This window comes from Cryptomeria japonica, chromosome 8 (assembly GCF_030272615.1).
Source record: "Cryptomeria japonica chromosome 8, Sugi_1.0, whole genome shotgun sequence".
NCBI classification, from domain to species: domain Eukaryota; kingdom Viridiplantae; phylum Streptophyta; class Pinopsida; order Cupressales; family Cupressaceae; genus Cryptomeria; species Cryptomeria japonica.
In genome coordinates this window covers 78,133,077-78,158,476 of record NC_081412.1, presented here as the reverse complement: position 1 = coordinate 78,158,476, position 25,400 = coordinate 78,133,077, and the positions used below count along the sequence as shown (strand labels likewise).

At 39.4% G+C, this 25,400-nt stretch overlaps 1 protein-coding gene across 1 annotated transcript in view; it reads right to left on the bottom strand.

The window, feature by feature from the left end:
- Positions 1–25,400, bottom strand: part of LOC131046372 (protein CHLOROPLAST ENHANCING STRESS TOLERANCE, chloroplastic) — a 121,760-nt gene that overhangs the window by 5,748 nt on the left and 90,612 nt on the right. Inside the window, exon 4 of the mRNA XM_057980112.2 lies at positions 24,170–24,250. Within this exon, the coding sequence (XP_057836095.1) occupies positions 24,170–24,250 (81 nt within the window). The remainder of the gene's footprint in view (positions 1–24,169; positions 24,251–25,400) is intronic.

The following is a 25,400-nucleotide window of genomic DNA, read 5'->3' as shown; positions in this document are numbered from 1 at the left end:
AGGGACAATATGTGATTTGTCTTGTGGACAATGGTGCCACACATAATTTTGTTGACGAGGGCTTGGTTGTTAAGCGTGGACTACAGGTAGAGGATTTCCCTAGTTTTAGTGACAATTGCAAATGGATTTTCTCTATGTTGCACTAGGAGGGTTCCACAACTCTGTATTCAAATGGGTGATTACACTTTGACCGATGACTTCTATGTTGTAGATCTTGGTGAAATTGACACAGTGCTTGGTATCCAGTGGCTTTAGTTACTTGGCAAATATGTTCAGGATTTTAGGTGGATGGAGTTGGAGTTTGTAGCGGTTGGCAAGAAATTTGTGCCGAAGGCTCTCTCTGATGGTGGACCTATTGTAGTTTCAACACACAGGATGGAGTCTATTTTCAGGCATGGGGATGTTGCTTGGGTGACACAGTGTTTCATTTCGTCCAAGTCACCTTCTTCGAATGATAGACCAGCATTGCATGGAGATGTCTAGATGATATTGGACAGACATAGCATAGTGTTTGGAGACCCTCCTTCTAGTAGACCTCTTGACAGTGGGTTTGAGCATGTGATAGAGCTAGAGGAGGGCGCCAAACCCGTGATTATTGTCCCTTATCCTCATCCTAAGGCATTTAAGGATGAGATAGAGAAGACCATCCAGGAGTATCGGACATGGGATTCATCGGGCCTAGTTCTAGCCCCTTCCCTTCTTCGGTGGTGTTGGTGAAGAAGGATGGCACTATGCGCATGTGCATTGACTACCGTGTACTCAATGAGAAAACAATTAAGAACAAATATCCGATCTCGTGCATAGATGAGTTACTAGATGAGCTCCATGGGGCAATGTATTTTTCAAAGAATGATCTTCGATTAAGATATATCAGATTTGTATTCGTGAGGACATCCATAAGACCACATTCAGATGCCACTATGGACATTATGAGTTTTTAGCGATGCCATTCGGTCTCACTAACGCACCTGGTACGTTTCAATCATGCATGGATCATGTGTTCAATAAGTAGTTGTGTAAGTATGTGCTTGTAGTCTTTGATGACATTTTTGGTATACAGTAGAACTTGGGAGGAGCACGTGAGACATTTGGATGAGGTTCTTGGTATTATGGAGGCTCAGTCTTTGTTTGCCAAGATGTCCAAATGTGAATTTGGGCTTACAAAGATATTATACTTGGGTCACGTGATTTGTGCAGATGGAGTGAAGGTTCACCAGGAAAAGATACAGGCAATGCTCGATTGGCCACCACCTAGGAATCTTTCAGAGTTGCGGGGTTTCCTAGGATTGTGTGCATATTATAGGAGGTTTGTGAAGGGGTATTCACAGCTAGCGGCCCCTCTGACAGCTCTTACACGGAAGGGTGCTTTTTGCTAGACATATAAGGCTAAGAGTGTATTTGACAAGCTTAAGCAAGTTATGAGCACACGTCCTGTCCTAGCTGTTCCAGATTTCTCTCAACCCTTTGTTCTTGAGTGTGATGCTTCAAGAGCTGATATAGGGGCAGTACTTATGAAGAACTGCCATCCCATTGCATATGAGAGTAGGAAATTGAGGGACAATGAGAGATTGTATTCCACCTACAATAAAGAGATGCTCACCATCATGCATGCCTTGGCAAAGTTTCGACAGTACTTGGTGGGAAATTTGTCGTGAGAACTAACCACAACAGTTTAAAACACTTCCTGAAAAAGAACTTAATGAGCGCCAACGGAAATGGGTCGGCAAGATCCATCCATATGATTTTGACATCGAGTAAGTTAAGGGAAAGAAAAATGTTGTTGCTGATGCACTTTCCAGGGGGCCTTCAGTTGCTGCCCTTTGTTCCATGAGTGAGATTTCAGCTAATTGGAAGTCTCAACTATTAGTTGAGTATTCCAAAAATCAGTTTGCATGTGAGGTTATAGATGGACAGGTCTAGGAAGACAAGTAAACGGTGATTGGTGATGTGATATACTACAAGGATAGAATCTACTTAGTTCCTAGATCAAAATTGAAGGAAAAGATTCTACGTGCCATTCATGATACTCCACTAGAAAGGCATTCTGGGTACTTCAAGACATACAAGCAGGTTCATGAGAGATTCTCATAGAAGGGTCTCAAGGATGATGTCCTACGCTATGTTCGCAATTGTGTGACTTGTCAGCAAAACAAGTTAGAGCATACTTTCCCAGTTGGACTTCTACAACCATTGCCTATTCCAGAGCAGAAGTGGGAAGGTATATCGATGGATTTCATTACGGGTCTTCTGAGAGTTCAAGGGAAGGATTGCATATATGTGGTTGTTGATAGATTGGCCACATATACGCACTTCTTTCCTATAGCAGCAGATTTCACAGCCTCACAGGTGGCAGAGTTATTCTTTCGTGAGGTATTGTGTCTCCATGGACTTCCCAAGACCATTGTCAGTAATCGGGATAGTAGATTTATGAGTATATTCTGGCAAGAACTATTCCGACTTACAGGTACAAAGCTGACCCCCAGCACCAGTTACCACACTTAGACTGATGGGAGACTAAGATTGTCAACAAGTGGGTTGAGGGATATCTACGAAACTATGTTTCGAGCCAGCAGAGAGCATGGATGCGTTGGTTATTCTTATGCGAGTATTGTTATAATACTACGCATCATATGTCTATTGGCATGACTCCCTTTCGAGCTTTATACCAGTTATGATGCTTTGTCATTTGTGGATTTGGCGTTGGGTGATAGCAAAGCTCGAGAGTGGCTTCAAGACAGTCAGGATATCCTTAAGGCACTTAACGATAACATTCAACATCCACTAAATCAGTAGAAGCATTATGCTGATCGGCACAAGATTGAGAGCAACTTTGAGGTAGGTGATATGGTTTTCTTGCGTTTACATCCCTGCAGGCAGAGTACACTCAAGCGGAGTGAGGTTGAAAAGCTCCGGCCTAGATTTTATGGTTCTTACAGAGTTCTCTGGAGGGTTGGAGAGGTTGCTTACGAGCTTGAGTTACCTTTAGAGAGTAAGATACATAATGTTTTCCATGTATCTTGTTTGAAGAAGGCTTTGGGCCAGCACGTTACCTCATCACCAAATTTGCCTCCCTTGGACGAAGAAGGCTGGTTGATATTGATTCCTGCCGAGATTCTTGAGATGAGAGAGAGGAGGCTGAGAAGTAAAGTCATCAAGGAGTATTTGGTGCGATGGAAGGACTTACCATTAGAGGATGCCATGTGAGAAAATGAGAGTATACTTCAACATCCAGCTTTGCAATTGCTTGAGGGCAAGCAATCCCAGGAAGGGAGGACTGAAATGTCCTTCCCTTAGGAATCTCAGATCTTTTTGTGGAGGTTGATCTACTATTCAGGGTCCCATAGGTCAACAGGGTGGTTTGGGACCCAACCTGGGTTGTGGGGCTCAGCTGGGAGCTTCACAGGCCTTTCAGTTTGGGAGTTATATCTATGATTAAAATTGAAATTCTAATGTTGGCCTTGTCTGAATAGTGAAAAGTGAATAATAACTGAAAAACATTAGGTGAAGAATAGTAAAAAGTGCCCCCATCCTAGTAACTTAAGTTGTGTTTAGAGGGGGGGCAAGTTCTCAATGAAAAAATAGACCCTCAAGATTATTTAATGTTTTTAAAAGCCAAATAATAACTCCCAAATGGAACGAACTTCTTGGGAGAGATTAAAAAGTAAATTTCTCATCTTTTCTTCTCATTCTTATGACTTCAAAATTGAGAATAGAAGCAGGCTTAAGGGTTTGAGCAACTTGTGGCTTCTAGGAACGCAAACTTCTAGAAGAATTCAGAGATTTGGACAAAAACCCACCTCTCTCAGTGTCAGATTTCAGCAGTTTCTAGCTTCAAGGTGAAGTTGCTAGCCTTCTTTTGAGTTTAAAGTGCAGATTTATCAGTTGGAAGGCAGATTTTCTTCAGTTATTAGCAGGGAAGACCTACTGGAGGTCAATTCCATCCATTTCCAACTTATTCTCAGCTAGTTGCTCCATTTTGGGAAGAAAGGCATCAAACCCTAGGGTGTATTTAGGGTTTCTAGCAATTATTGGAGCTGATTTCTATATTCCATCAGCTAGAAATTTATATCAAACTTATGGGATCATGTTAATAATATGTACATCCCTCTTTTAAGCAAAAAGAAGCTTTCCTTGATTGCCTACTTTATGTGTTATGCATTATACTAGTTTATATTAACAATTTCTTTCATATTGCATTCAAGAATCCTTCATAAACAAGAAAAAACAATCAAAACAAGAAAAAACAGTTAAACCCCCTTCCAACATACGCTGGCCAAAGACTTATCTGCAAACAAACAGTTGCACATAACCTCAAATTTTGGATCAGACTTGGTAAAAATTGGATTGGGGATCTTTCATGGATGCAACCCAAAAACTGAATCTTCACTCTGTAGCTTACTGATGATATCTGTATGAAATAACTCTAACCAACTAGGGAAATTTTTGTCCTTGAAACCAGCAATTTTAAAAGGTTTTTTGTCCTCAAGAAATTTTGAAAGAACTCAAGGTCTCTCCAACAGCAGGAGAAAATGATAGTTCATGGCTAACCTCCCAAATGAGCTCTCAAACTCCTTTTATAACTTTCTTCAAGGGAAAATAGCAATAAATAAAAATAATAATCCCTTTTCCTCTAAGTTACCAGCTTAAGTATGGGTACGGATATGGAATCAGGTATGGATTCGCATGTACAACCTAAAAAATTCCTTGGGTATGGGTATGGGTACATCCGTACACACACACACACACACACACCTTTAAAATAAAATAAGTAATACATTTTAATAAAATATTATTAATATACTAAAATAATAAAATAAATAAAAAATGCACTCAATACTGAAAATAAAATATATATAAATAATAACCAATAAAAAATAAAATACGTTTAAAAATTTAATTTAAAAATTAAAATATTATAATATATTATAATATAAATAACAGATATATTATAATTTAAGTTTAATTTAAATTTTAAATATTTTAAAATATTACATTTTAACATATTGAATAAAAACAATAGTAAAAATAAATAGTGTGTTTGTCGCCCATATACCCAAGGAAGAGTTGTCCTGCTGAAGTTCCACAGAAGGACATGCAGATGTGGCAAGGCCAAAGACACGGAGCCTGTTGGCCATTGCTGCTGCTAGGATATGTTGTTGTCATTGATGTCAACATATTCCTACTCCGGTGCTTGTAAATTGGTTTATTGTGATCATGGTTTGGTGTATGGAGTATTTCTAGTGTTATTACATCTTTCTGTATTGGTTTTGGTGATCCAGAAAGCTTAATTGATCATATCATATGATCCGGTTTTGCAGTTTGTTTTTCTAATCAGTGCTTTGCAGAGTTCAGTATTTGCTCCAGTATATTCTGGCGTGATCAGTTCTTGAGCCGAGTTTTTTGGATATTGTTTTGAATGGTCTTGTGTATCTTCATTTCAAATGGTTCATGATTTGGTGCCCAGCAAGTTATCTTTCTTCGTGACAGTTGTTGTTGTTTGAGTGTTCTTGAGTTTCAGACGTTGACAGATGAAGATTTGATAAGTGGTGTTGGTGCAGCTGTTACTAATGATTCTAACATGCTTGTTGGTTTTTCCTAATTGTGCCCTATTTGTTTTGTCGATCCACATTGATTGTTGTGCGTGTTCTTGGTGATTTTGCTGAAATGGTGATGTTCTTCATGTTATGCGGTTTTCTTGGTGGAGTAGCGTGTTGTGGTTGATCTTGGCAAGATTTCCGATGGTGTTGTGTGTTTGGAGATTTGAATTAGGTCCATGTTATGTCATGTATATCATTATATTGGTCCGGTGGTCGATCTTTGTATCGTTTGATGTAATTTTGTGATTGTGAGTTGAGGGTTTAGCCGACCTTGTTGTCAAGGTTGATGAATTGTATAAATAGGTGATATTGTCATGTAATTTGGGTATCAAAGTTGTGTCTGCATTATCAAAGAGTGGTGTATGTGCGAACAAGTGAATCATCCTTCGGCATTGTGATTGAGCAGATATTAGTGTTGCAGAGCAAACAAATGTGCTCAACCGGAACTGTCATCAAGCATTTGGAGATGCTATTCTTTCAATTCATTTCTTCTGGATTGTAGTCTGAATCTTATTATAAGTCAGTGAGACTTCCCTGAGGGTTGTAGCCTTCCGAGTTATTATCTTTTGAGCAGTGAGCTCTAGGCAATGTGCATTCCCCATTGTAATATCATCTTATTGTGGGTAGGTGTTGTGTGTTGTGCTTATCTTTGTTGTTGCTGCAGTTTATCAAATCTGTATTTGTGGTTAAGTTTGTAGATCCGGTGAAAACTGATTCACCCCCCCCTCCCTCTCAATTTTCCTTCATTGTTGTTGCCAACAATTGGTATCAGAGCTAGATCCTCCGGAAGAAGCTTAATCACTTGAGGAGATCTGGGATGGCAGCTGGAGCTGGAAGTGTTATCTTTAAGAAGGAGAGTCCGAGATTTGATGGAAGTAACTATGCTATATGGAAGAACCGGATGGAGTTGCACTTGAGGTGTCTTGGAGAAGACTATTGGAAGATTACAAAGAATGTCTATTATGTTCCTCAGAATGGACCGGTTACTACTAATGAGATCAAGGAAGCTGAAAATAACATTAGAGCAAATGAAGCATTGCTGAGTGCCCTGATTGATTCAGAGATGACAAATGTAATGGGATTTCAGACTACACATGAGATCTGGGAGAAGCTTGAAACCCTGTATGAAGGAGATAAACAAATCAAAGTTGTTATGTTACAAAGTTTGAAAGGGAAGTATGAGATGTTGAAGATGGGAGATGATGAATGTTCTTGTCCTAGGTATCAGATGTGTCAGTGGAACCCTAGAAGAAGATGAAATTGTTCTAAGGTGCTAAGATCTTCGCCTCCTGCTTACAAACATAAGGTAGCTGCTATTGATGAGATCCGAAGTGTGACTACTGTGACAAGAAATATGCTGGTTGGAAAGATTGTTGCATTTGAACTGAGCGAATTTGGTGAATCACATGGAAAGTCTGATACAACATTTAGAGCATCTGTATCCGGAAAACAGAAGTATGATCCCGATGAATGCAGAATATCCAAATATGAAAGAGAGAGAAGAGAAATGGAAGAGCAGGAAAGAGAATTGGATGAGCTTGAAGCATTGATTGTCTGGAGACTACCTAAAGGAGCTGGTAAGTATGATGGAAAATTGCCCTTGAAATGTTTCTCTTGCAATCAAGTAGGATATTTTGCTTCTAGATGCCCGAAGAGAATGGCTAAGTATGATAGGCATGATAAATTTGATAAACATGATAGAAATGATAGATATGAGAAGTATGGCAAGCCTTACAAGTCTAATCGGAAGTATAAACATTAGAAGAACTGTTACTATGTTGTTGATGAAGGTGTTACAGATGAAGAATCAGAAGGAGATGAAGTTGTGTTTATTACTATCAAGGAAGATGGACCAGTACCTGTTGATTCCACAAACTGCACTATTGAGGAGAAAGCTTTAGCTGCTAAAGTTGAAGAAAAAGATGAATGGGTAGTTGACAGTGGTTGTTCACATCATATGACTGGTGATAAAAGCAAATTTGTGAGTATGGAAAGGTATGATGGTAGAATAGTGAGATTTGGAGATGACAAAGCCTGTGTGATCCGTGGTAGAGATTATATTTCCTTTGATGGTAAGCATAATATTGATGATGTTCTATATGTTGAAGGTTTGAAGCATAATCTTTTAAGTGTTGAACAGATGGTTGACAAAGGTTATGATTTGTAATTCAAGAATGGTAAATGTAAGATCCTAAATGCCTCTGGTATAGAGATTGCATCTGGAACTAAGACTGAAGGTAATATCTTTCATTTGAATGCTAAAGAGAAAAGTTGTTTGATTGCTCAGATTGATGAGAGCTGGTTGTGTCATAGGAGAATGTGTCATGTTAACTTTGATTCAATGATTAAGATCAGTTCTACACATGATGTTAGAGATTTGCCTAAAATTGTTAAGCCTGCTAATCCGATATGTAAAGAATGTCAGTTGGGTAAGCAAACAAGAACTTCTTTCAAGAGCAAACAATATACATCTGATGGATTGCTAGATCTTGTGCATACTGATCTATGTGGACCTACAAATGTTAGAAGTGTGCTGGGTGACAGATATTTTATGCTGCTAATTGATGATTATTCCAGGATGAAGTGGGTTGTCTTTTTGAAGGAGAAATCAGAAGCATTAGATAAATTCAAGATATTCAAAGAAAAGGTTGAGATTGAGATAGGACTGAAGGTGAAATGTCAGAGATCTGACAGAGGAGGAGAATTTTGTTTCGGTCAGTTTGATTCATTCTGTGAGAAGCATGAGATTAGAAGACAATTATTTGCTCCTAGAACCCTCAGCAAAATGGAATTGTTCAAAGGAAGAACAAAATTGTCTTGGATGTTGCAAGGACTATGCTGATTGAAGGGAATGTTCCGAAGATCTATTGGAGAGAAGCTGTTAGCACTGTTGTTTACACATTCAACTGAGTTCATATAAAAGGTGATACCGGTAAGACTCCTTCTGAGCTATGGTTTGGTCATGTTCCTACTGTGAGAAATTTTAGAATTTTTGGTAGCAAATGTTATATCAAGAGGGGTGAGGATATAGGAAAGTTTGATGCAAGAAGTGATGAAGCAATTTTCTTGGGATACTCAACAAAGAGAAAAGCCTACCGGTGCTACAATAAGAGACTGAGGAAGATAGGGGGAAGTGCAAATGTGAAGGTTGATGAGAACTATGAAAAAGATATCAGAGCATGCGGATATGATGATGGTCAGCATATTGTTCTAAATCCTATTCAGACTAAAGAATTGAAGCAGACTGATCCGGTAGAGACTGTTAATCGGGATGTTTCTCCTGCTGGTGGAAAGGTGCAGGAACTTGCAAATCAAAATAATCAAAAGACTCCGACGTATGTAAGATTGAATCATTATGAAAATCAGATTATTGGAGATAAAAATAAAGGTGTGATGACTAGAAGAAGGTTAGCTGCTAAAGAGGTATGTTTGATTTCTAAAATTGAACCTAAAGATGTTGTTGAAGCTTGCAAAGATGAAAATTGGATGAGGACTATGGAAGAAGAGTTGAATCAAATTGAAAAGAATAACACATGGGAACTTGTGCCTAGACCTAAAGATAAGAATGTTATTGGTACTAAATGGGTATTGAGGAACAAATTGAATGAAGTTGGTGAAGTTGTTAGAAATAAAGCAAGACTGGTATGCAAAGGATATTCCCAGAAAGAAGGGATGGATTATGAGGAAACTTTTGCTCCGGTAGCTAGACTTAAAGCTGTTAGATTGTTGCTTGCATATGCTGCTTATAAAGATTTCAAGGTATATTAGATGAATGTCAAGTTAGCTTTTCTAAATGGTGATCTTGAGGAAGAAGTCTACATTGAGCAACCTAATGGATTTTCATTATCAGATGATGGAGACATGGTATGCAAACTGAAGAAAGCTCTTTATGGATTGAAACAAGCCACTAGAGCTTGGTATGCTAGATTAGATAGGTATTTGTTGAAATTAGGATTTAATAAAGGTACTACTGATACAGATCGAGGTGAACGCCCTACTATTTTCAGGGGATCCGGTTGGTTCAGCAGTTGCTTTCAATTCTACAAATGATTATGCTTTTGATTCTTCCGCAGTCGATACTGTTAATTCGGTTGAAGATAAAAGAGCAGCGGGAGAGTTGTTTTGGGGGTAGAGGTAAAAGCAAAAGATCCAGCAGTAGCATCCTTACCCGTTCCAGCATCCCTTAGTGTAGGCGTAGTTCCAAAGCCAATTGTTTACCCAACAGCAGATCCCCTTAAAATGGTAGGGGCAGTTACAATTCCATTTTTAGAACCAGAATCAAGGGCCCTACTATTCTAAAGGGAAGCAGCCAAAGCAGCAATTCCATTAGACCCGGCTCCCTGTAATCTCTACTAGCTCAACACAGTAGTACAAAGTAGACGCTATGGCTTGCATGTGATGGATCTAAGGGTAACCTAATCAAAAGTTTAAAGGTGTGTGTTTATGAATTACAAAATTTGTTACAAAAGTTATTGGGCCCACCATGATTTACAACTTAACAATTCCTAGAGACACTATTGAATGGGAATCATAAGCTTGACAGACATTTATAGTGACTTAGATATCATCATCTATGTAATGGAGGTTAAAGAGGGCATCATAGGATACAACATTAATACTAGAGCCTCCATCAACAAGGACTCATTTTACATAACATGCGTCAATTATGCATTCAATATATAAAGCTAGATCATAAGTGGTAAGCAACAACTCATCATGGGCATCATATTCGAGTCAAAGGCAAAGTGAGGACAACCTAATGGCACAATAACTTGAGGCTCAGTTCTTTTATTTCTTTATGTTTTCAAAGTGATGTTATGGATTTGAGAATTAGGTGAGACATCAGCAGGTGAAGCAGGTGGAGTATGAGTAGCTAAAGCTGACACATAACATTTCAAAGACTATACTAGATGGGGTGCACAAACAAATTTTAGCCATAATATCTAGATAAACGTGAAGGTGTTGACAAATAGTGGCAAATTTAGGTAAGCTTATGCATCTCCTATACCGTCATAGCAGAGAAATGGGACTCGGCCAGACTCGCCCAAACTCGGCGAGTCGAGTTTTGAGTCTGGTGAGTTCGGACTTGGACTCGGCCGAGTCCAGGGGGCGAACTTGCCAGACTCGCCAAGTTGGCAAGTTTGGCATAAACTCGCCAAACTCGGCGAGTCCCGTTCCTAGGACTCGGCCGACCGGCTGGGCTTTAAAAAAGCCAAAAAAAAAAAATCTTAAGTTTTTTTAACTTCTATTTTTTATGTTATTTATCCTCCAACCCTAAAAGTGAACTTCATTTCATTCATTTGGCAAAATAGGAGGAGAAAAGTGAGTTGTGAAGAAAAACAAGGGTGCATTGAAAAAAAACCAGCAAGGAGGAAGCTCAAGATTTCTTCTATTTATCACATTAGGGCTGCATTGTGTTTGGATTTGGTGCATCAAGAGTTGGATAGGAAGAGTTTGCAGCTCATTTCAAGCTTGTTGTAAGAGGTAAGATTGTTTTTGTTGAAATTTTTGTGTTACTTGTATGCAAAAATTTCATTTTCTATTCATTTCTTTTGAAAGTTTTACATTTTTTTCCAAAATCTTTTGTATGTTACTATGTAGGGTTGTATGTAGAGTTTGTAATTTTTTTTTTTAAAAGTAGGGTTTGAAATTTTGATCAAACCCTACATTTAAAAATAAAAAATTTACAAACCCTACCTTGTTTTTTTTAATAAAATGTACAATGAGAATGAATTCACAACAAAGAATTAATGTATTAATTTTTTTTTGTATTTGTAATGTCTTATGACAATTTACCACTGGGCTCTAGCAATCAACCACTCCTGAGGAACTGTCTAGGTTGATGATACGGTTAAGTTTGCATTCTGTTCTTTGAGGTTTTCAGCCGACTCATCACAGATTCGCAGCTGTTCTGCTACTGGAGGGGTGGAAGAGGTGCCAAGCTCCTTGCTTGTAGCTGAATTTTCTCCTACTTCACTGAACAATTGTCTGGCGCCTTCGTGTGATGGTTGCTCTTCAGTCCTTTCGAGCTCGCAAGTCTCCTCTGTCCTTTTCTCTTCTTCAACGGTAGAGTCATCTTTGGCTGTATTGTGGAGCAGCAACTCATGGTGACTCTGTTGCGTGGGTTCATGCACTTCGATCCTTTGGATGGATGGAATCTCTCCTTCTTCAATTTGGTTGCCCGGTTCGGTTGATTCAAGGGCTCTTAGCTCATCTTCCAGCATGTCGAGCGCGGGAGGATCATTAGCTTCAAACGCGTCGACGTCACTCTGGGAAGGCGGAGCAGGTATATAATCTAATTCTGCTACATCGTCGAACGAACTGGGGTCCTTTGACGATGAAGTGACCTCTGGTCTCCTTATAGGAATCTTCTCCCTTCTTGTTCTTTTGGACGTCCGAGTCCCTCTGCAAGCCTTGGCTTTCTTTCTCTTCTCTGGTTTCTCAATTTCTTCTCAGGGTGCACTGGACATTCCCTCATCTTCGGAAGACTGAGAATCGAGGCTGCCCATTAGGTGGTAAGTGAACTAGACTCCCTCATGGATTAGCCTCTCAATCTGCTGATGTAACCATTGGTCTGTGTATCTTGCTGGGGCTGCCATGACTGCCTCAAAATCAATGATTGGGTCCTGGGACCAATCCACGCCTGGCAAGAGATGCCTTACTACCTCAAATTCTCGGACTTGGAGGCAATTTCCCGAATCTGTGAGCTGATCTGGGACCCGGCGGTATTCAAAGAGTCGCATTTGCTGCACACTCAGCCTGGAATATTCACGTCTCCGGACCTTCTCCGGACCTCATAGTCATCAAAGCAATTCTTCCAATAGTCTTCAACTAATTCCTTTGCTCTGTACCGCCTGCCATAGGCTCTCTTCGCCAGATTATCATGATCGAAATATTTTCTTGGAAAATGGTCCTGTAGGCCATAAGAGGCCAACTCTGGAAGGGATTCTTCTGCTAGGGTAGGGGTCTTCAGGTGGACATCATGGTTGCCTATGATCATGGGGAATGTGAATCCAGCCTGCTTACTTTCTCTAAGTAGGATGTTGGTCGGACGTGATTGCCTTGCGACCTCCATAAGAACTACTTTGTCGGTTGGGTACCGTGGAAGTCAGAGAGGGGCACCATCAAAGCTTGCTATTCGGATATAGGAGAACCTCGAGAACTGAATGAACCAAGCTCCATACCTCTGTACTAGAATAGTAGCTTGATCTGAAAGCCTTATGTGTAATCCTCCCTGCATTAGCCTGACCAGGCACATCGTGAAGGCGTCATTGACGCGCTCATATTGGCCAACTGCATAAGCTAGGTTGTTCTTTTCCCTCTGAGCTATATCTTGGTAATGCAGCTGCGGGTAACAATCATAGACCTTTACCTGACCGGGTCCATTCCCGATTTCACCTTTCATTATCAAACCTGGCAGCGGCTGGATCTTGGCGAACATGTAGACCAAATAAGAGGTCATAGTGAAGTATTTCTTCGTTTCAAGCTCAATTAGCTGACTGTGGATGTTGTCGCTTATGATCTGGGCCCAGTCAAACTTAGACTTCCCAGCGAAGACTTGCTCTGTGAAATAGAACATCCACTCCTCAAAGTAGCTGGATTTAGGAAGTCCCATAACTCGGCTGAGTAACGTGATCATATCCCCATGCTCATTATGAAAATCACTTCTGGGGGTCTTTTTCACAATTTTGGCGCTTGGAAGCCTTCTCTCCTTGTACCACTCTTCGTTGATCAGTGCTTTGCATCGGGTCGGATTCATATCATATGCCCCTTGTGCTTCATCTATGGTTGTGGCTATGGGATTGTTTGGGAAGGGAATGTCAAATGCGTCGCCGATGGCCTCAGGAGTGAAGTTGGCGATGGTCATGTTCTCAAGGAGCACCAATCTGGAATTTGGCTGATAGTGTCGGGCGGCCTCTACCACTAACTCATAATTTTGCACTGCTGGAGGAAATCCCGCCGCTTGGGCGATGCCACTTTCCACCATCTGTCTAGGCTTGCCATATGCATTAGGGGAGAAGACCCGATTCCTGAAATCCTGGATGTCAATATGGCCAAGGTCGGTATCACCGATATTGTCCCAAACACTCTGCACTTTTGACTCCCTCAATCCTCCTCTTTGATACTGGTATTTCATCCTCTCAACTTTGCGTGGGATATCTGATTTGGGTGCTCGCGATGTCTCAGCTGCAGCGGGCGTCTTTGATGATTCTACCGCCGATTTAGGCATTTATCCTGCATAGCCGGACGCGGATTACGAGGCGATACACAAAGAAGTAAGGCGGGTTAGATAGAGAATACTCCAGCATTCAAGGATTAATTCAAAATTGAGATTGGGCATGGAGCAACATTTCTAGCTAAAAGCTTGATTGATTTTAAACCAAAGTATAAATGAAGCTTTTGATCGCGAATTTATACTTAAGCATTTTGGATTTATTCTCAACAGGGACAAAGCTCGAAAAGTTTTCCTAAGTTTGAAAATGCAATTTCTGGTTAAATCTTAGGAGCAAATTCTAATTTTGATTGCTTTGCACCACGTTTTACAAGCGAAAAAGATGCAGATTTCGAAAATTTATGCATTTTAATCAGATTTCGCACATACGTCTATTTGATTTATAAGCATTTCAGATGATCAAGGAAGACAGAGCGTACTTACCTGACGAAAAATGGATGGCGAAGAATTGCCCGACCTTGCTGCGTAAAGATGAATGGACGATTCTGCAAAGTTTTGAACTCCAACGATTATCTCCTTGATTCAAATTTTCGCGGTTACTGTTTGAAAGGAATCTATCATTTTAAACGGTTTTTACCTTGGGTAACTGGCAATCTGAACTCGAACGATTAATGGTTTGCAGCGTTTTACCTTGAATGCAAATCGTGCGAAATCGGCTCTCTTTCCCTTTCAAAGTCAGACGTGATCTCTCTTTACATGAAATGCGGCAGCACGGAGGGGGTTTTACAAATTTGAATGGCGTTTTTCTTTGATGAAATGCTTGAGCGCTATCACACAACCTCGGACCTAGGCGACTTTCGGGAGGAATGGAGGATTTTTCAACTTCGAATTCTTTATATTGCTTCTTTGCGTTGCAGTTTGAAGTTTTATGGCGAATCTCAAAGCTTAGGGCGCTGTTTTGCGAATTTTAAACTGCATTTTCTTAAACCCTAGGGGCAAACTTCGGACTATATAGACGCCTCTTTTTGCGATTTTTAAATAACTTCGGACCATTTGGCATGCTTCGCGATTTTGAAGATTTCGGAGTTTTAGCACACTTTTAACGCCTTTGCAATTTTGGAGCTTTCGCGTTTTGGTGACCCAAAGGCATTTTCGGACCATTTGTTTATTTTGCAAATTTCGAAGAATTTCGGACCACTTGGCCCATTTTGTAAATTTCACGAATTTCGGACAATTCGCCTTATTTCGCAAATTTCGGAGAATTTTGGACCACTTGGCCCATTTTGTAAATTTCACGAATTTCGGACAATTCGCCTTATTTCGCAAATTTCGGAGAATTTTGGACCACTTGGCCCATTTTGTAAATTTCACGAATTTCGGACCATTTGCCTTATTTCGCAAATTTTGGAGAATTTCGATGTTTTTGCAACTTTATCATTTTTTCGATTTCGGCTCCAAGGTCTGAAATTGGACGTTTTAAGTGAATTTCGGACCATGGACACTTTTCGCCAGATTTTACGAATTTCGGGGCTCAAGGCGTATTTTGCAACTTTTAAAAAAACTTTGATTTTCGGCCCCAGGGTCCGAAATTGGACGTTTTAAGTGAAATTCGGACCATAAGGGGCGTTTTGCAACATTTCACATTTTCAAATTTTAGCCCCAGGGTCCGAAATTGAGGTTTTAAGAGAATTTCGGACCATAAAGGGTCTTCTGCAAAATTTAAAAAGCATTTTCGGACCATTTGGGAAACTTTGAATTTTGAAATTTCGCCCCAGGGTCCGAAATTCGGAGTTTTTAGATGTTTTTACAACTTTGTGAAGTTTAAAATTTTGGCCTCTGGGTCCGAAATTGGGCCCATAAGGCAATTTTGGGAACTTAAGTAAAATTTCGGACTTTAGGCCAGTTTTCGCTAGATTCTACAAATTTTGGATTTTGGAGGTTTCGGAATTCTAAGGCATTTGGGCAAGTTTCGCAACTTCGACATTTTGGCCAAGAAATTTGCTCCTTCACCAGCAAGCGAAAATCATCACAAACATCGCGGAGACAAACCTTATGCAATCTAACTCGTAGCTCTTGTGCGAAAAACAGCGACTTCGGGTCCTTGTGCGACCTTTTGATGCACTGCTCTTGCTTGGCGGGTTTCGCCAATTTCGATTTTACAATTTTGAACAAACTCTTGGCATTCGTGCCCGAGGGCTAGACTAGCTTGATGGATTCATTGGCTCTTTTCTTTGACATCATCACTTCACAGACCAGTCGCAGACACGCTCGAAAGGACGCAAGACACTCTGCGTGAAACTCAACAGGGCGAGAACGAAAGGCTCAAAAAGAGGAAGGGGGACCATGTCGGCGACAGGGAGCATGTGCAACACACAACACTACCTAGGATGCGAGAAGATGGATGAACGACTAGGTGGAGTCCTAGTGGGCTGGGTCTCACCATCAGGCTTGAACAATCCAACACCAACTCAGTGCGATCTTCTAAGGGATGCTTCCAATACGTTCAAATCGTACACCATCAGACACTAATCACCATTCAAGATAATGCATGAACAATGTAACGACTTAAGATTAAGCTCATTTTATGCCAGTTGACCATGCAAGGCGCACTTACAATCAGTAAAAGGCTAGTGGTATGGATTAGACGGATTCCACACAAGTGCATTCAACAACTTCTTTCATTCAATTTAATTATCTATCATCTAAAATGAAAACTCAACAAGAGACCATGCATATTGCAACGAAACAACACACTTCACCATAACTTCAATGAAAATGGAGTTTGTTTACAATCACTGGCAACAATTTCTTGCCTTGTCCTTCTAATTTACTCTAATTGCTATTCTATCAGCTGACTATTTACTTTTAGCTAACTATTCACCCACTATCAACTATTGTGACTAACTATTCCCCTTTACAAATAAGGAGCCAGGGCTTATATAGTGCTCTCAATACAATTCAATGGCTCAGATCAATTTTAGATCAATGGCCGAGATTTTACAATGAAAACCCTAATTAGGGTTTGTTACAACAAACTCAATTCTAGGCTCTAGCCAATGAAATAATTGCATTATTTGGGCACATGTCTTCTCTGGAATATTCGACCAACGAATAACCGAGGTAGGTACATTGAAGTTTGTGTCATCCCCGATGAGTCAGGTACATTGAATCTGGACACGCTGAGGTGGACCAATCCAATTGGAGGAATGATGACTGGGACGCCACCTTGTCTGACACTTGTAACTTGGTTGATGTTTCAATTTGATGATGCTGAACTGGAGGAGGTCGTCCTTGATCTGGCCTGGTCTTCTTTCATCTGCAAGACAAACCAAAAGATGATTAAGGTCATATAACGAATTCATTTCAACATAGCATTTTCTACCTTAAATCATCAACAAGAAGATATCAAAATGAAGTTTGCTCAAGATTCTTTCCAGGGACAGGCTCTATAAGAATTTCGCCCTGGACCCTTTGGAAGGGTCAGGAGCGAATTTTGCATTCCTGGCTCATTTAGACCTCACTTTGAGACTACGCTTGCTTAGATGCATGCCTAAGGATCCCTATATTCTCAACCCATACCAAGTTTGATGTAAATTTGGGGCAAAATAGAGGTTTTAATAATTTCGCTCTGGACCCTTTGGAAGGGTCAGGAGCGAAATTTACATGTTAGGACAAAATCTATCATGCCTCTACTCCAAAATGCCTTCCAAGGCAAGCATACACTAGTCTTCTCTCCACCAAGCTCTGGGAATCCATCTCTTGATCTTCATCATGAGCAATTTAGGTGAAATTGGGAATTTCGCTCTCGACCCTTTGGAAGGGTCAGGAGCGAAATACAAGTTTTAGGTCTCAATTCCTCATCTCCTTCACTTCAATTCATCTTGCAGGGCAAAGTAACATCATTTCAACCTCAACCACGCCTTGGGACTCAAAGTCTCGACTTGACACAAGGAGGAAATAGGTAGATTGAAGAATTTCGCTCTCGACCCTTTGGAAGGGTCAGGAGCGAATTTCTTGTTTTGAGCTCATTTCTTCATATTTGATGACTCTTGGCAATTCAAGGACATGCCTAAGGACGCCTTTAATCTTGATCCACACTAGACTTGGCATAAAATTGAGGGAAAAGATAGGTTTTGCACAATTTCACCCTGGACCCTTTGGAAGGGTCAGGAGCGAATTTCTTCCTCTAGGCTTGAAATTTCATTTCTTGAACTCCAATCTACATTGCCAAGCAAAAATACATCACTCCACTTCCATATACGCCATAGGAACCAAAGTTTTGACCTCAAAATGACTAGAAAAGAGAATTTCGCTAGAAATCATGGCAAGGGACAGGACCTATAATGAATTTCACCCTGGACCCTTTGGAAGGGTCAGGAGCGAATTTCTTCCTCTAGCCCAAAATCATCATTTTTGGAGACAACAATCAATTCAAGGGTGATCTCAAGGACATCTCTCACCTTGGTCTAGGCCTGGCTTGGCACAAAATTTGGAGGATGAGATGGTTTTTAGGATTTTCGCTCTGGACCCTTTGGAAGGGTCAGGAGCGAATTTCTTGTTTTGAGCTTATTTCCTCATTCTTTCAACTCCAATCCACCTCCAAGACCAAGGACACCTCGCCTCACTCCTATCTAGGCCATAAAAACCAAAAACCTAACTTGTCTTGCAAAGAAAATAGGTGATCCTAGGATTTTCACTCTAGACCCTCTAGAAGGGTCAGGAGCGAAATCCTTGGTTTGGGCTAAATTCCATCATTTTTCAACATCAATTAACTTCAAAAGGCAAGAACATGTCTCCTCACACCCATCCAAGCTATGAAAACCTAACGTTTGACTAGACCTGCAAGGAAAATAGGTGATTCTAGAAATTTCGCTCTGGACCCTTTGGAAGGGTCAGGAGCGAATTTCTCAGTCTTGACTTGGTTCTTCATCCTTTCCATCTCATTCTTCATTGCCTTACAAAAATTCATTGCCTTCACCCAAGGAACAAAGTCTAAAGCCTAAGCAAGGTCAAAAAATAGGTTTGCAAGGAATTTCGCTCTGGACCCTTTGGAAGGGTCAGAAGCAAAATTCACCCTCCTGGACAAAATCCTCACTCTTCAACGCTTCAAACATTCTCAAAGGCAAAAAAAATGTCCAATCTTCCTTTCATCATGCCTTGGATGTCAAAATTTGGTCAAACAAGGAAGGGAATGAGGTCTAGGAGGATTTTTGCTCTGGACCCTTTGGAAGGGTCAGGAGCGAAAATCATGATTTGGGCTAGATTGTCCGTTTTTCAAACTTCAATCTTGCTTTGGGAGCAAACATAGATCATTTTACACTTAAGGAACAAGGTTTTAAGCCCATTCAAGGTAGCAAATGAGGTTTATAGTGAATTTCGCTCTAGACCCTTTGGAAGGGTCAAGAGCGAAATTCATCTCTTAGGCAAAATCTTGATCATCCAAAGCATCCAACTCCCTCTCAAGGCAAGAACATACCCATTCGTCCTCCATCATGTCAACACCTAGCCAAAACAAGGAAGAAAACAAGAGCTATAAGGATTTTCGCTCTGGACCCTTTGGAAGGGTCAGGAGAGAAAATCATGTTTTTGACCTTGATTCTTGATTTTTCCAACTTTACTCTTCTTTGGGAGGCAAACATAGGTCGCTCTTCTTGCATCTCCATCTTGGTCCTGACTTTGGCAAAGGGGAAAAGGAGTGTTTTCAAGAATTTCGCTCTGGACCCTTTGGAAGGGTCAGGAGCGAAATTCATCTTTTAGTCTAGAATCCTTCATCTCATCCACCTTTTCTCACCTCCTAAGACTTAGAACAAGTCAAAATACTTCCATACATGCCTTAGGACTCAAAACTTGGCCTTGATAAGTGAGAAATTGAGGTTTAAGGGGATTTTCACTCTGGACCCTTTGGAAGGGTCAGGAGCGAAATCCCTATCCTTGGCTAGTTTCTCACCTAGGTTCACTTCATTCTCCTCCAAACTTGATCAAATCAACTTCCTTCTATTGCAATCCAGAGGGTCAAACTAAGTTTTTAAGGCCAAAGGAAGGCAAAATAGAGGATTTCGCCTTCCTTTGCCTTCCTTTGGCCTTAAAAACTTAGTTTGACCCAGTTTGATACGCATCCAGATGAGGCCAAAAACCCCTTATTACTCCAAAATGGCTATAAACATAGCCTTATTTAAATAATTAAATGCTAACTTAGGAAATATTTAAATATATTAAAAATATATCCCAAATAGCTGTAGAAGGCTCAAATGACTCCAAAAGCCTGAAACGGAACCTGCCACCTGTCTGTGACTGAAGTCGGAAATCATGGATCAACTGGCAGTCTCATCCCTAAAATCTAGGGTTGCTCCTAGAAACTAGGAAACACACCCAAATCTCCTGAAACTGAAACCATCAAAAAGGTCGTGAATAACCTCACGAGTGGCAACTGTCACGACCTCCTAAAATTTAGGGATACCCCCTAAAATCTAGGAACTGCTCCAAACTAGCTCCAAACTGCCTCTAAAGCCAAAATCCAATCACTATATGCACTGAATGAGTCACAATCAACCTCTGCTAGCCTACGAGACTCCAATGATAGGCCAACTCCTCCGTCTCTGATGTCCACTCTAGAAAGGGGACATGACAATCTTGACTTCATTTTTTCGCATTTCTTCATTCAAACAAGTGCTTTTACCTTCATTCAAGGCTAGGAATGGGTTAGCTCATAGTTTGGGTCAAGGTGGAGTGTCCTATGGAGAAATTCGCTTTGGACCCTTTGGAAGGGTCAGGAGCGAAATTCCTCTTTTTAGGCTTAATTCACCTCCTTTTCTACTTGACTTTGCCCGAGGCTAGATCCTTGATTCATTTCCTTCCATGTCCTAGCCAAATTTGCCCAATTTAGACCTTCAAAAGACAAAATTCCCCAATCAAAATTCAATGACCTCCTGACACCATAAGCAACAAGAGCAGAAACTAAGCTTAAGGGAGACTTTCAAATAAACCCTAATTCTGGAGCATCGCGGACTCACCCTGACTTAAGCAAAGCTTGCTATCCAGTGATCCCCATGACAACACTCATCATGCAAAGGCTAACAGAAAAAACCCTAAAAGACCCAGAAAACAAACCCTAGAAAGCAAAAAGCAGGGGTCCCCATTTGCAATGGGGCGATGTGTGAATACTTCACAAGAAGTTGCTACCTCAATGCAACTGCTCTACTTGTGTTGTTGATCTCATACATCACTTCTAATGTCTTGAACATATCTCTGGATAAAGGCATCTTGGAAATGATAGGCACAAGGTGATCTTTCACAGAGTCAATCAGGATCTTCTTGGCTTTGACTGCATTCTTCTTGAATTGGAGTTTCTCTTCTTGATCTTCAGGTTCAGGCTGATCTTTTCCTTCCACAAACTGAAGTAGATCATTCTCTTCAAGTGCAATAAGGACTCTAACCTTCCATGAGGTGAAGTTCAAGGCTTCGTCAAGTCTATCTTCAACCTTTAAACCGGTCACCATCTTCAATGCTGGAAATGGCATGAAGAAGTAAGAGTGCTGCTATCACAAAGTCTGATCACAACTGAGTCAACCTTAGCTCTGATACCATGTTAATTTTAGGATCAGACTGTAGCAATTTAGATAGCAATAACAGAAAACAAATCAATGTGCACAAAGAACACCAAGAATACCTTGGGAGAACCTCCCTCTTTGAGGTGAAAAACCCAGCTATAGATCTCAGATCTTATTATGCAATAATCAGAAGTATCTTTACAATGAGCTTCAACACTTGAAGCAATCAGCAAGCTATGCATAGTAGTATAATGTCTCCAACCTAGGGCAAATATACAAAGATGAACTTATCTGCAATACATATGATATTCGCTGTCAGAAGAAGGGTTGCAGACTCTGAGATGAAGTTCGCTCTGCCTTCAATGATAGATCGCTGTCTTAGGATGATGTCCACTGCCTGCAAGAACAGTTCGTTGTCACAAGATCAGTTCACTGACTTAGGATGGTTCGCTGTCTTCCAAAAGATAGTTCGCTGATCACTACTGCTGATTATAGAATATATTCGTTGTGTGTATATTGTTTGTTGAGTGTCATTACAATGAAATTGACTTTGCATATATATGAGACTCTAGCCTCCTAATTCACCTAAGTCGGCTAGCAAGGAGAGCATAATTAATTACAATTCAATGCTTTAAGGTCGGCGCCAAAACTGAAATAGCCCCACACATTACAAGTGACCTTAATATAGGTCAGCCCCAACACATTTCAATACAAGTTACATTCAATATAGGACTTGACCTAACCACAAGTTACATCGCCCAATTAGCACCAGTCATACATTTGAATTTTGCCAAATAAATATGGCTAAGGCCGACAGGCCAATTAGCCATCAAAAGATGCTAGGTTGGCCCTAGAAGGGATTCAACCTAGCTACAACATCAACAGGCTATATGATGCTTATTCTGCATAAGAACAACTTCAATTCCTTATCTTGAAGCATCACACTCAAACACAAAAGGTTGTGAGAAATCAAGAAGAGCCAAAATAGGACAAGTGCTCCTTACCTCCTTAAGATAGTCAAACACTTGTTGTGCTGAAGCTGACCAAGAGAATGATCCCTTTTTCGTCAAGTCTATGAGAGGTGCAATGAGTTGAGAAAACCCCTTCACAAATCACCTATAATAACTACACAATCCAAGAAAACCTCTCAATTGCGATGCATTCTTTAGAGGGGGCCAATCAAGAATAGCCTAAATCTTTCCCTAATCCACCTTAACTCCATTAGCACCAATATATGACCTAGATAGGGCGCCTTTGTCATCCCGAACTCATATTTAGATGCCTTAGCAAACAAAGACTGATGATCAATGTGTCAAAGGCGATCATCCGAAGTTTTGTTGTAGATCAATATATAATCAAAGAACACAAGCACAAACTTCCAAATCGAATTAAACTAGAATTTTCAAATTAGAATGTATCAATCAATGTCCTGACTCCTAACTCCTAAGAATACTTCAAGCCAAAAGATTTTTGAATCAGAAAGATACTAAGGACACAATTTTGATGATTTCTTTAATTTGGGCCAACTGTAGGTTATGATATGCTCATAATCTTAGAAATTAACACAATGCGCCTTTTCTTGTATCTACTTCGAAATAATCCATGTGTAGAATCATCAAAATTTTCAAAAATATCAAACTTAGTACATAGTAATGTACTAAGATATAAAAAATATTTAACATATATTATGACATCCGATAATCTCATCATGGGAATCTTGAACATATAAAATCTGCATAAATAGATACGCATAGAAATACATACACTCATCATAAAAAAATGATGTAATATAGTTGACCTGGGAGATGGAAGGGTTTGTAATAGTGTGGATTATAGCTAAATTGCAGAAGCATAGTCCAGATTTATTTCCCTTACATAACTACTCTTGATTGTAAGCCAATGGGCATGATTTGGTCCAAATGAAAATTAAAATTGTTCCCATTCTTTTAAGTGGTTGTAGTGCATGAATTAGAGTAAAATACATGAGGTAGAGCAAACTAAGGTTAGAAAACAAATTTGGCTAAAAATTTTAAATATTACCCCATTAATGTGCTCCAAAAGAAAGTCGTAATCAATAAGACTCCAAATGCGTTACAAAATCATTTAATGCTCATTTATGCAGATTATTTCACTTAAAAACAAGAATATTATGCGCTTTACATCAAAAATGTGAGTGTATGACAAGGAATTATAATGTGCATCTATCCATAAAAAATTTCATTGAGGGGTCTGGTTGGCCAAGTATGCCTGAAATCCACTCCTATTTGTGTTTGACCGATCACATTAGTTCACAATGCTCTGCCAGAGAAACGATTAGTGCAGTCTGCCAGCATTCACTAGCTAGATTTCCTTTGATTAACTTTAAGTGTAGATACATTGTACCTAGTTGGTAAGCTCTTCAAATTTATTTCAAAGATATACATTTCATGTAATTATGAATCTATGATCCATCACTGGCTTTAAGGGTCTTCTTAGTGCTCTAAAGGAAATTAGTGCAGGGTAAAGAATGTCATGTAAAGAGACATGCACACAGAGAGCAATTAGATACACGGAGCAAGAAGTAAAATGAGATCTAGATTTCCAGAAGCTGCATATAAATAGTTTATAAAACCTAAAAAAATCAGAAGAATGACAAACAGATACAACTCAATCACTATCAAGAAAAATTACAAAAGCATTTTAAAATCATTATAAATTTTGATGGATCACAAAAAATTATCTTTCAAAGACCTAAGAACATGCATATTAGGGATTCATTTTCTATATTAACCATGGGAGAAATGTTTAAAATGAATGTTTTTTCATAGTCCTTTGTTCACGAGCACTTTGAACTCTCAGTTTTAAAATCTTACCTCAAGGTCTGGCCAATTTAACATCTCTTTTGCAAGCTCTCGTAGAACAACACGGTCCTTTGGAATTCTTCCTTCACAAACCTTCAGATATCAAAGTACTAAACATTAAAACATACAACAATCCAAGTAAAATATCATACACATTAAACTACTTTGAAGCTTGATGATCTAACTAATATACACTTCAGGGTCTTAGGCATCAATATCATAAGAACTAGAGGTGACTTTTTTAAGCTCATGTAAAGCATATCTAAGCATGCATGACAAGAAATAATAAAAACAGCAAAGAAAGTACACACATATATTGTGTGTGAGAGAAAGGGTAAATTTAGCAATGGTAAAAAAATGGCAAACAAAAATTAAAAGCCACATTTAAATGCAGGCATTCAACATACATGTTACAACTATGAGCAACCATCCACAACTATCTTACAATTTATTTAATAGAACAAAAATTATTGCAAAAAGAGAGTGTATATCTTAAAAATATCAATAAGATTAAAAAACTAACAAAAGAATTTTATGCGATCCTAAATAACAGGAACTCGAATAATACTCATTTTGGTGAATCAAGATGAATTAACAATAAAATATCCAAATACAACTATGTGAATTTGAAAACAGACAAAATGATGGTTGTATTCTGTCTATTTAACATAACAAACATAAAAGAAATCACATCCTAAGAAATAGTCCAGTAGGGAGCATGAATAATGCAAGACACATTACAAGATTATGAGAGTCCTACCACTTTGGTTACACATTATACCAAATTCAACCAGCCTACTATATTGAACAAACCATGATTCAAATAAAATCAAGAGCAACTGAAAAAAGTGACTTCAAAAGCTTCCTAATTATCTCTTCCCACATTTCTTTCTGTTTTCTATTTCAATCTTTGACGAAGCTAGTTCAAATAATTAATATCACTAAAAATATGCTACCAATTGTTGGAAATGGCTATTCTAGTTTAATCTTCCTAGCTTCTCATCTCTAGATGGAAATGGCCTAAAAAAAAGATTGTTCTTTATTACTTCTTTAAGGAGTATAAATATCCCTCATGCACAAAATATTTGCGGACTGATACAAGTGTTTCTCTAGGGTTTGATGCTGCTGAAAGTGATTTTTTTCCAATTATTTTGAGTTGTCATTTATCATAGAAATCAGATCTGCCCTTTTTAATTGTCGTCTCATAAACTAAAATGGGCACTACCTCTATTTACTTGCTAAA